Source organism: Hemitrygon akajei, chromosome 10 (genome assembly GCF_048418815.1).
Source record: "Hemitrygon akajei chromosome 10, sHemAka1.3, whole genome shotgun sequence".
Lineage (NCBI taxonomy): Eukaryota > Metazoa > Chordata > Chondrichthyes > Myliobatiformes > Dasyatidae > Hemitrygon > Hemitrygon akajei.
In genome coordinates this window covers 173,503,866-173,516,233 of record NC_133133.1, presented here as the reverse complement: position 1 = coordinate 173,516,233, position 12,368 = coordinate 173,503,866, and the positions used below count along the sequence as shown (strand labels likewise).

Below are 12,368 nucleotides of genomic sequence, written 5' to 3'. Positions count from 1 at the left end.
GCCTTTCAGTTCTAATCTCTTACTGCTTGGGTTTAAATTACATTTCCTTCTTTTCTTTAACCCTCACTGGAAATGAGTTAATCCCCAGGTTATACCTAAATATCTTGCTGTGTTCTTGATGGATTTGCATAAATCAACTCCTACAGAGTTGGTGAGATTCTGAGTCATTTAGAAGAAGTGCTTATTCTATATTGGTATAACTCGCATTTCCAACTTTTTGCTCCACAGGAAGCCTTCCTGAGTGTGTGTAGCAAGTTTAAATTAGTTTTGTAACTCATTTTAATTCTGTGCTTTATTTTGTTAAGTAGACTCTGTTTTGTTTTTGATGCACCATCAATAACTCTCGGAGACGTGAGTTAAGGTAGGCTTTTATTGGCTGGAAGAAAGCACCATCAGCAGCAAGCGACCACCACACAACATCCTGGAGACTGAGGGAGGAGCAGTGCCTCCAATCGCCTTTATACCGGGGTCAGTGGGAGGAGCCACAGGAGCAGTGGGGGGGGGGGGGGGGCGTGTCCAGACAGGTATATGTAGTTCACCACAGTTTTCTTAATTCTGGGAAGTAATAATAAAAAAAGGCAGATAAAATGAGTTCAGTCAGATTAATTTTAATAATAAAGACTCTTCCTCCCTATTCCCCTGCTACTTCTCTTTCTCCCATGGTCCATTCTCCTCTCCTATTGGATACCTCCTTCTCCTGTTGCTTACCTCTTCCATCTGTCACCCACCCCCCCCCACCACCTTTGCCCTCGACTGATCTTGCCTGTCACCTGTCAGCGTGTACTCCTTCCCCTCCCCTCACCTTCTTATTCTGCCTTCTGTCCCTTTTCTTTCCAGTCCTGAATGAAGAGCCTCAGCCTGAAATGTCGACTGTTTATTCATTTCCATCAGTGCCGCCTGGCCTGCTGAGTTTCTCCAGCATTCTCTGCACAGTTCTCTACAGTGTTTAAAATATCGGTGGTATTATTGTTGTAAGCAGCAGTAAATGGAGAGTTAACAGTGAATGGGTTGTGGAGTCACAGCATCTGTGTTGGTGGAGTTGTGGATAGTGAAGAAGGTTTAGATCAGCTGCAGATATGCACAGAGAAAAGACAGATGGAATTTTCACTGGGCAATTGACAGGTGTTGCATCTTGGGAAGACCAGTGTAAGGTGAAAGTTAATGGCAGGACCATCAAGAGCCTTGATGTATAGAGGCATCTAGGGGTCCAAGTTCAGAGCCACACAAGTGGAGAAGGCAGCTTGCCGTCAGTCAGGGCATTAAACACGAACATGCCCTTTGGCCCACAATACCTTGCTGACCTAACAAAATCAGTAACCAAGTGCTCAACCAACCTAATCGTTCCTGTCTACACAATGTCTATATCCTTGCATTTTCCTCACATGTCCAACTCTTAACCACATCTATCCTCCCTGCCTGTGAATTCCAGGCATTAGCACTTTAAAAAAATCTCAAACATTGCCTCACCCACGTCCTTTGAAATTACCCTTCTCACCTGAATGCACATCCTCTGGTATTAGCCATTTTAACCCTGCGAAAAGATACTGCCTGCCCACTCTGTCTATGCCTCTGTCTTTCAGATCTGCTCTCAGCTTGTCCAATCTCTCATTGTAGCTCATACCCTTCAGCATGAGAGTGAGGAAGTTATGTTGCGGTTGTATAAAACCGTGGTGAGGCCCGAGAAAGTATTGAAGTGGCAGGGCCCAGATCCGAGAGTGAGGAAAGACCCGAGGTTTGATCGATTTAAGCTCTGGGCCGAATCGCAAAGGTTGGGTGTGGGCTGAACTGAGGCAGCGGAACCCGGGCCAAGAGCGTATCGAAGCTGCAAGGCCCGGGTCCCGGAGTGAGGAACGACCTGAGGTTTGACTGATATAAGTGCTGGGCCAGGCAGATTGCAGGTCAGGGTTGCAGGGCTGGAGGTGAGGGAAGGGATGGTGTTCAGCTCTCTGCTCCATGGGGCCTGTAACTAACAGGCTCGTGGCCCAGCCGCAGTGCTGACTGGCTTCATGGCTGCAGACTCACTTCAGTCACTTGCTTTTGTTGTTCGCACAATTTGCAATTTTTTCTGCAGAGTTTTGATAATGGCTGGGGTCACCTGTCTTGTAAAGACACTGTCCAGAAGGCAATGGCACACCAAACGTCAAGAACAATCGTGGTCATGGAAATACCACGACCTCTCACATCCTACAACATGGCACATGACGAACAAGCAGGCAGAAGGATTTATTTAATTTGGTTGTGTTTGGCACAGACATGGTGGGCCGGAGAGCCCATTCCTCTCCTGAGTTCGATGATAATCGTCGAGGAGGTGTATAATGCAGAAGGTTGTGTGGTAATGGTTACCATTTCCTACACTGGGTTAGTTTAACCCTGTAAAAGATAGGATGTAGTTCCAGGCAGTGTGCTCCAGGGGTTCCCAGCCTGTACTTCATGGGCCCCTGGGTTAATGTTATAAAAGAGTTGGGAACCCCCGGTCGTTGTGTTTCCTGATCATAACTGATGTTTTATTTGGATGTTGTTCTCTGGCTAATAGAAATGAATTAATGTACAACATTTCTAGTTTTCAAAGGTTTCGAGGGTACATTTAATGTCAGAGAAATGAATACAATATACCTTCTGAAATTCTTTTTCTTGGTAACCATCCACGAAAACAGAGAAGTGCCCCAAAGAATGAACAACAGTTAAATGTTAGAAGTCCAAACCACCCCAGCTCCCCCCTCCCACACATAAGCAGCAGCAAAGCAACGAGCCCCCCTCCCTCAGCAGCAAAAAAGAAGCATTGCCCCCCCCCCCCACCGAGCACTCAAGCATGCAGAAAGTATCAATGAAGTCACAGACCTGCAGTACCCCAGAGACTACTCCTTCACCCGGCAATTTGACATTCCACAGGCTCTCTCCCTAATAAGGGAAAAAGTGGTGTCCCTGTTTCACAGTGAGAGGGGAGACGTAACAAACAACTCGCTGATTTATGATGTTAAAAGTCTGTTGCGTCGCTTTTGCCGAGCTCTGTGCCCAAAGAACTCGGGTCTCCAGGCACACAGCCAGCAGACAGCTCGCTGCTTTCGATCTTCTGTCTCCCACGACGCACCGATTTCCTGCAGAGGCACCGACCTCGAGTCCACCCGCCTCCAGATCCATGAGATCCCAAAACTCCAAAGGCGAGCTAATCTCCTAGGCCGGGTCCTTGGCATATCGAATAACGGTCAGTAGTGAGAGCGTGTCCCATTCTCGCAAAGAACCAAAGTCAATGTGTAACTCCAAATCAGGGTCTTCTAAAGAACCCTGAAAGGGGAACATAGAGATATTAAAGGTAGAAATAGAGCTGTTTCCGAAGATGCAAACAAAGGAGTTGCCCTTCGGCGTCATTGTCTCCTACGCTCCTTTTTGTTGATAAAGACTCTCTTTATTTGTCACATGTACTTTGAAACATCGGTACATTAGGTGAAATGTGTCATTTGCATCACCAACCACCACAGTCTGAGGATGTGCTGGGGCAGCCCGCAAGTGTCGTTGTGCTTCTGGCACCAACGTAGCATGTCCACACTCAGTAACGTGTCCTACCTGTACGTCTGTAATGTGGCAGGAAACCCCTGCTGTCACAGGGAGGGTGTACAAACTGGTGGGACTTGAACCCGGTCGCTGATTATTGTCTCTGTTATAACGTTAATGTTATCACGCCACCCCATACATCCATGCTGAGGCAATCAATACAGAGTGAAGGGGAGGGTCCATTGGAAAGCTCGTTCAAAACCCACGAGGCACGATGGGCTGAATGCATCCTCTGCTATCTCATTGTTGGGTACTTTTCCTCTGCATAACGAGCCATGTTGCTTTTTGTTGTCAGCCCAAGGTTTATGCCATCAACCATGCCACGGCGTACGGTGGGAGAAGGACTGTCAAGGCCTTCCTTGCCGTGTTGGATGAAGAAGCAGCCAAACCTCCGAGCGGAGGCAAGGCAGAGCTGCTCGGTGGTTCCGAGGAGACCATTAACCCTCTCGGCATACCGTGTCTGCTGTCACTCTTCAGGTATGTGGGATCCAGCTGCTTTGGCATTCAGAAGTTCTTCGGAAGTCAAGTATAACGCTTTATTAAGTGTTACCAAAACAGATAATGAACAACAAGAGTGCTAGGAAGTCATGGAGTTACAGAACACTGCAGCACAGAAACAGGCCCTTCAGTCCATCTAGTCCACGCTAAACTGTTGTGCTTACTCCCATTGACCTGCACTGTACCACAGCCATCCATTCCCCTCCATCTATGTATTTACCCGAACTTCTTGTAACCTTGATATTAAACCCGTATCCACTGGCAGCTCAGTCTACACTATCACTACCTTCTGAGTTTAAGTTCCAGTTTACGAGACAACTTACAACGACCCAATAACCAATATACCTTTATACTGTGAGAGGAAACCGGAGCACCCGGCGGAAATCCGTGCGTTCCATGGAGAGGACTTGCACGTTCCTTACTTATGGTGTCAGAAATGAAGTCCTAACTCCAACTCCCTGAGCTGTAGGGGCATTGCGCTAGCCACTGCAATACCGTGGCGCTCTGGCAACCTCAGTCTGGCCCCCTCTACATTGGCGAGATCCCTTTGTTAAGCACCTTCACACTGGATCTCCCGGTGACCATCCACTTCCATTAGTCTTCCTATTCCCATTCCTCCATGGCCTGCTTTTCAGCCAAACTCTGTTGGAAGGGCAGCACCTCATTCTGTCTGGGTGATCTCTAACCTGATGGCATGAACAACGCTTTCTCTAATTTCTCCTCTTCTTCCTTCTTTCATTTTCCATTCCCCATTCTGGTTACCCTTCCATCCTTCTCTTTCTCCCATCTGCCCATCACCGTCTCTGGTGCCCCTGCTCGTCCCCTTTCTTCCACTGCCCTCTCTTACTCGATTCCTCCTCCTTCAGCCCTTTACCATAAGACTGAGGAGCAGAATTAGGCCATTTGGCCCATCTAATCTGCTCCTCCATTCCATCATGGCTGATGTATTATCCCTCTCAACACTATTCCCCTGCCTTCTTCCTGTAACCTTTGACACCCTGACTCACCAAGAACCTATCAAACTCTGCCTTAAATATGCCCAATGACTTGGCCTCCACAACCATCCGTGGCAATGAATTCCACAGATTTGCCACCCTCTGGCTAAAGAAATTCCTCCTCATCTCTGTTCTGAAGAAACATCTTTGTATTCTAAGGCTGTATCCTCTGATTCTGGACTCCCACACAACTGGAAACCACTTCCACTTATCACCTCCCAGCTTCATATTTCACCCACCCACCTTCCCCCTCACCTGGTCTCACCTCTCACCTGTCAGCTTGTACTCCCTTCCCCTCCACACTCACTCACTCACCTTCCCTCTCTCCTGGTCTCATCTCTCACCTGCAGGCTTGTACTCTTCCCCTCCCCACTCACCCACCCACCTTCCCCCTCACCTGGTCTCACCTCCCACGTGCAGGCTTGTACTCTCCTCCCCACTCACCCACCCCTTTTATTCTGGATTCTTCCATCTTCCTTTCCAATCGAGATGAAGGGTCTTAGCCTGAACGGCAACAGTTTATTCCCCCTAGAGATGCTGTCTGGCTTCCTGAGTTGCCCAAAACTGAATTGTAGAGCTTCGGTTGTCAGGTGGGACAAAATGGCAGAGCAAGATCCCAAAGGCAGGAGCCTGAGTATTCTCTGAGCTCTGCCAAGGGCCAAAGGATAAGTGTTCCATTTGTATTGGAAGATTTTACTTATTTTATTTTATTTAGAGATACAGCTCAGAACAGGCCTATCCAGCCCTCTGAGCTACACCTCACAGTACTGAATGGGCCGTCTGGCCCTCTGAACTGCACCCCACAGCGACCACTGACTTGACCCTGGCCTAATCACAGGACAATTCCCAATGACCAGTTGACCTGCTGACTGGTACCGTGGGAGGAAGCCCACGTGCACAAAGGAAGCAATGTGCAAAGTGTCATACAGAGGACGCCAGAACTGAACTCTGAACTCGGATGCCCCAAAATGCAATAACTAACTGCTATGTTACCGTGGCACCACAATAAACCTTCCATCTGCATTTTGGAGATGTTACTCTCTTCAGGCAGGACCTTCATAGTGGGTGAGTCTGCCTCTGGCCAGGGAGTGGCCAGGTGAGAGTGCCCCTCCATCTCTCCCCCTGCCCCATTGATCCTCAAGACAAGGAGAGCTTGGACATGCATGTGGTCACCAGGAACTGCTCGCTAACTGGACCAAGCCTCTTTAAATTGTTCGTCACCTCTCCCAACGTCTCATGTTGATAGGGTGGTTTAGAAGGTTTATGGTGTGTTGGCATTTATTAGTCAGAGGATTGAGTTCAAGAGCACGAGGTAATCTTTTAGGTCTACAAAACCCTGGTTAGACCACAGTTGGAATATTGTGTTCAGTTCTGGACGCCTCATTACAGGAAGGATGTGGAAGCATTAGAGAGGGTGCAGAGGAGATTTGCTGGGATGCTGTCTGGGTTAGGGAGGGTGCAGAGAGGATTTAGCAGGATGCTGCCTGGATTAGGGAGGGTGCAGAGGAGATTCACCAGGATGCTGCCTGGATTAGGGAGGGTGCAGAGGAGATTCACCAGGATGCTGCCTGGATTAGGGAGGGTGCAGAGGAGATTCACCAGGATGCTGCCTGGATTAGGGAGGGTGCAGAGGAGATTCACCAGGATGCTGCCTGGATTAGGGAGGGTGCAGAGGAGATTCACCAGGATGCTGCCTGGATTAGGGAGGGTGCAGAGGAGATTCACCAGGATGCTGCCTGGATTAGGGAGGGTGCAGAGGAGATTCACCAGGATGCTGCCTGGATTAGAGTGGGTGCAGAGGAGATTTACCAGGATGCTGCCTGGATTAGGGAGTGTGCAGAGGAGATTCACCAGGATGCTGCCTGGATTAGGGAGCGTGCAGAGGAGATTCACCAGGATGCTGCCTGGATTAGGGAGGGTGCAGAGGAGATTCACCAGGATGCTGCCTGGATTAGGGAGGGTGCAGAGGAGATTCACCAGGATGCTGCCTGGATTAGGGAGGGTGCAGAGGAGATTCACCAGGATGCTGCCTGGATTAGGGAGGGTGCAGAGGAGATTCACCAGGATGCTGCCTGGATTAGGGAGGGTGCAGAGGAGATTCACCAGGATGCTGCCTGGATTAGAGTGGGTGCAGAGGAGATTTACCAGGATGCTGCCTGGATTAGGGAGGGTGCAGAGGAGATTCACCAGGATGCTGCCTGGATTAGGGAGGGTGCAGAGGAGATTCACCAGGATGCTGCCTGGATTAGGGAGGGTGCAGAGGAGATTCACCAGGATGCTGCCTGGATTAGGGAGGGTGCAGAGGAGATTCACCAGGATGCTGCCTGGATTAGGGAAGGTGCAGAGGAGATTCATAGGATGCTGCCTGGATTAGGGAGGGTGCAGAGGAGATTCACCAGGATGCTGCCTGGATTAGGGAGGGTGCAGAGGAGATTCACCAGGATGCTGCCTGGATTAGGGAGGGTGCAGTGGAGATTGACCAGGATGCTGCCTGGATTAGGGAGGGTGCAGAGGAGATTCACCAGGATGCTGCCTGGATTAGGGAGGGTGCAGATGAGATTTACCAGGATGCTGCCTGGATTAGGGAGCACTCCTTATGAGGATAGGATGATGACCTAGGGCTTTCCTCTTTGAACAAAGGATGGTAAGAGGTAACTTGATAGAGGTATACAAGATGATAAGAGACATAGATAGAGTGGATCGCCAGAGACATTTTTAGGGAGCAAATGGCCAATACGAGGGGACATGATTTTAAGGTGGTTGGTGAAAAGTATAGGAGGTAAGTCAGAGGTTAGTTTGTTACACAGAATAGTGGGCATGTGGAATGCCCTGCCAGGGGTGGTGGCAGAGGCAGAGACATTTAAGAGACTCTTAGGCACATTGATGAAGAAAAAATGGAGAGCTATGTGGGAGGGAGGGGTTAGATTGATATTAGACTAGGTTAAAAGGTCAGCACAATGGGCTGAATGGCCTATACTGTTCTGTAATGCTCTATGTTCTCTGCGTCTACAATAAATTGTGCTTAAGCTATCAGGGACACCAGCAGGAATAGAACACTGAAACCAATTCCACCACTCAGCCTCTCTTGTTATTTGTCCACCTTCTTACCCAGTCCCTACCCTGTTCTGATTTCCTCTGCATCCAACGACTTATCCATCTCATGTTGAAGTACACTCTGTGGCTACACATTCACAGACCCATCAGAAAGCGAAATGCAGGCACTCTCAACCCTCTGAGTGAAGGAACCCCTTCATCTCAGCCCTTATTGGGCTGGGTGAGAGGGATGTGGGCCAAATGGGATGCCTAGCTTAGATGGCTATCTTAGCTGGCATGGGCCAGTTGGGTCAAGGAGTCTCTTTCCATGCCATATGGCACAAACGACTTTTAACTTGGAAACTGCGGTGCCTCTTTCCAGATTCACCAGCCAGGGAGCAACTACCTTTCATCCTGGCAATCTTGAAAATTTAAAGATTTAAAAAAATTAGCTTTACTTGTCACATGTGCATCAAAACATTGAACCATGTAGTTAAATGTGTCATTTGCGTCAATGATCAATGTGGTCCAAATATGTGCTGGGGCAGCCCACAAGTATCGCCATGCCTCCAATGCCAACGTAGCATGTCCGCATCTTGCTCACCCTAGTCCGCATGCCTTTGAACTGTGGGAGGAAATCAGCTCCCAGAGGAAGCCCATGTGGTGGTGGGGAAAATGTACAAACTCATTACAGACAGCAAAAGGAATGAATTTCATCCCTTTTCTGAGGAAATGCCCCTTTTAGTGGAGCAGGGAGTCAGTGCCTGTTCTGGGCCAGACCATCAATGCGCTGTCCGCTACCCTCGTTGTGTCCCACTGCGTGGCAAGAGGTCCTTTTTGCCCAAGGAATCCATGACAATCATCACCCATTAATGCACATGTGACAGGTAAAGCAAATTTTTAAAATCTTTATGAATGTCAGGATGAAAGGTAGCTGTTCCCTGACTGGTGAATCTGGGAAGAGGCAGATTTCATCAACCCTTTTCATTAACCCTAGAATACTTACCAGCATCCAGAACATCTTCAAGGAGCAATGCCTCAAAAAGGTGGCATCCATCATTAAGGATCCCAGTCACCTAGGGTATGCCCCCTTCTCATTGCTACCATCAGGAAGCAGGTACAGAAGCCTGAAGGCACACACTCAATGATTCTGGAACAGCTTCTTCCTCTCTGCCATCCAATTTCTCAATGGACATTGAACCCATGAACAATATCTCACAACATTTCTTTCTCATTTTGCACTACTTAATATAACTTTATATGGATATTTACTGTATTTTGTATAATAATGTATTGGAATGTACTGCTGCCGCATAACACCAAGTTTCACGACATAGATAGATAGATAGATAGATAGATAGATACTTTATTCATCCCCATGGGGAAATTCAACTTTTTTTCCAATGTCCCATACACTTGTTGTAGCAAAACTAATAACATACAATACTTAACTCAGTAAAAAATAAGATATGCATCTAAATCACTATCTCAAAAAGCATTAATAATAGCTTTTAAAAAGTTCTTAAGTCCTGGCGGTTGAATTGTAAAGCCTAATGGCATTGGGGAGTATTGACCTCTTCATCCTGTCTGAGGAGCATTGCATCGATAGTAACCTGTCGCTGAAACTGCTTCTCTGTCTCTGGATGGTGCTATGTAGAGGATGTTCAAAGTTTTCCATAATTGACCGTAGCCTACTCAGCGCCCTTCGCTCAGCTACCGATGTTAAACTCTCCAGTACTTTGCCCACGACAGAGCCCGCCTTCCTTACCAGCTTATTAAGACGTGAGGCCAGTGATATTAAACCTGATTCTTATTGTTTTTTGGAAAAAAAATTCTCACTGTATTTTCTTTCTAGATCCCCAAAACAATCGAGTGGCTCATCTCCTAAGGCCTTGCGTCACCGCATTCAGAGGCGGCACCAGGAAAGAAATCCCGCTAAGGTAATTCTTCGAGCTGTTTGGGGGTAAGAGACTACAGATGCGGAAAAATGGAGCAATATAGGCACTGGAGGAACTTGGTCAGGCAGCATCTTGGAGGGAAATGGATAGTCAATGTTTTGGGTCGAGACCCTTCATCTGGACTGGATGCTGGAATCTGGAACAACATACAAAGTGATGGAGGAACTCAATGTGTCAGGCAGCGTCTGTGGAGGGAAATGGGCAGACAATGTTGTTGGGCATCCCTTCACTGGGAACGGATGGGAATCAACACAGATTGCCGGTGGAACTCGGATCCATCCAGATGAAGGACCTTGACCTGAAACGTTGACTGTCCATTTCCCTCCATAGGTACTGCCTGACCTGCTGAGTTCCTCCAGCATGTTGTGTTGCAAGGGAAATTTGTTATTTTTTGCAGTATAGTGACTGAATCAATAGAATACTAGTTCAACACTTCACCACTTTCCAGCTTTCTTGAAAGATGGGTTTCTCTATTGTTAAACCTTTATATAGAGCGAATGAAGCATCTCCACTTCCTGAGAAGATTGAGACGAGTGAGGCTCCTTCCAACTCCCCCCCCCCCCCCCCCATTCTAACATGCAAACCAATTTTCACAGAATTTCATGAAATGTACTCTGTTTTGTATTCAGGGATGCTCTTCTGCACATCACTGTTGTAATGGTTATTTGGGTTACAGTCACCTTCCTGGCCGTTTTGAACCAGCCTGGCCATTCTCCTCTGGCCTCTCTCATTAACAAGGTGCTTATGCCCACGGAACTGCCACTCACTGGATGTTTTTTTGTTCTTTCACCATTTTCTGTAAACTCTGGAGACTGTTGTGTGTGAAAATCCCAGGAGACCAACAGTTTCTGAGGTACCACCCTGTCCGGCACCAACAATCTTCCTTTGGTCAAAGTCACTTAGTCATGACAATGTAATTTCTTCCCCATTCTGATGATTGGTCTGAACAACCTCTTGAGCAGGTCTGCATACTTTTATACTGTACATTTAGTTGCTTCCATGTGATTGGCTGATTATATATTTGCATTAGTGAGCTAGTATACAGTGGCAACTAATAAAGTGTCCACTAAATGTATATTTCTTATTGTAAATAGCATATTTTATGTATTGTGCTGTACTGCTGCCACAAAACAACAAATTTCATGACGTATGTCAGTGATAATAAACCTGACTCTGATCGTCAGGCTTACGTGTAGAGGTGATGGTCGCTGATGCTCTTCTCTCACTGTTTGCCTAGGTGAAGCTCACAGTGAGCAAATCTCAGTTTTCTTGTACCTACAAGGATGAGGTCGCAGTACTGCATCAGCAGAGTCTGAGCCAGGCTCCGACCTGTGTCCATCCAGCTCCAAGGCCCCTCCCAAGCATCTCGTGTGGCAACACACTACCTGACGGTAAGGAGACATGTTGTCTGCACAACTTATATTTGTACTCCTTTCTACGGGCAAACACCTCCTATCCACCAACACAGCTTTTTCCTATTTTCTGAAAAGCCTAGGTAGAGTGCGTGTGGAGATGATGTTTCCAGTAGTGGGAGAGTCTTGGGCCAGAGGGCTCAGCCTCAGAACTGAGGGACTTCCCTTTAGAACTGAGGGACTTCCCTTTAGAACTGAGAGGAGGAGGAATTTCTTTATCCAGACGGTGATGAATCTGTGGAGTTCATTGCCACAGACGGCTGTGGAGGCCAAGTCATTGGGTGTATTTAAAGTGGAGTTTGATAGGTTCTTGATTAGTCATGGTGTCAATGATTACAGGGAAATGCAGTTGAGAAGGATAATAAGATCGGCCATGATGAAATGGTGGGACAGACCCAATGGGCTGAATGGCCTAATTCTGCTCCTATGTCTTATGGACTTATGAAGAATTGTGGACAGCCTGTGCCTTTTCCCCAAGGCAGCAATGGCCAATACCAATAGATAGATGTTTAGGATTTAAACCAGGGTTTATACATATATATCCTCTGGTATTGGCCATTGAGGAAAAGTTTAGGGGTGATATCACAGGTAAGGTTATTTTTTACATATAATCTTATACGCTTCAATTAAGTAGTTTCCCATTCTCCATCCTGCCACAATGGAAAGCTCTAGATCTCTCAACCTCCCTCCCAAGATATGTTCTTTAATCCTGGTAAATTTCTTCTATACCTTCCCTAAAGCTTCCTCATCCTTCCTATAACGAGGCAACCGGAACTCTACACAATACTCCAAATGTGATCTAACGAGAGGTGTAGAGTGCTGCAATGTTACCTCGTGGCATTGGTCCCTGCCCTGTTCAAGAGCTGAAACGGCTGTGGATAGGTTTCTGGATGTCAGAGGAATGGGGGATGTGGGGATAACGC

The 12,368-nt window shown here is 47.4% G+C and overlaps 1 protein-coding gene across 6 annotated transcripts in view; it reads left to right on the top strand.

Moving 5' to 3' along the window:
* Positions 1-12,368, top strand: part of parpbp (PARP1 binding protein) — a 68,995-nt gene that overhangs the window by 55,001 nt on the left and 1,626 nt on the right. For all 6 annotated transcript variants that reach the window (XM_073059744.1, XM_073059743.1, XM_073059746.1 and 3 more), the window contains 3 exons: positions 3,845-4,026; positions 9,931-10,015; positions 11,271-11,424. In XM_073059744.1, the coding sequence (XP_072915845.1) occupies positions 3,845-4,026; positions 9,931-10,015; positions 11,271-11,424 (421 nt within the window). The remainder of the gene's footprint in view (positions 1-3,844; positions 4,027-9,930; positions 10,016-11,270; positions 11,425-12,368) is intronic.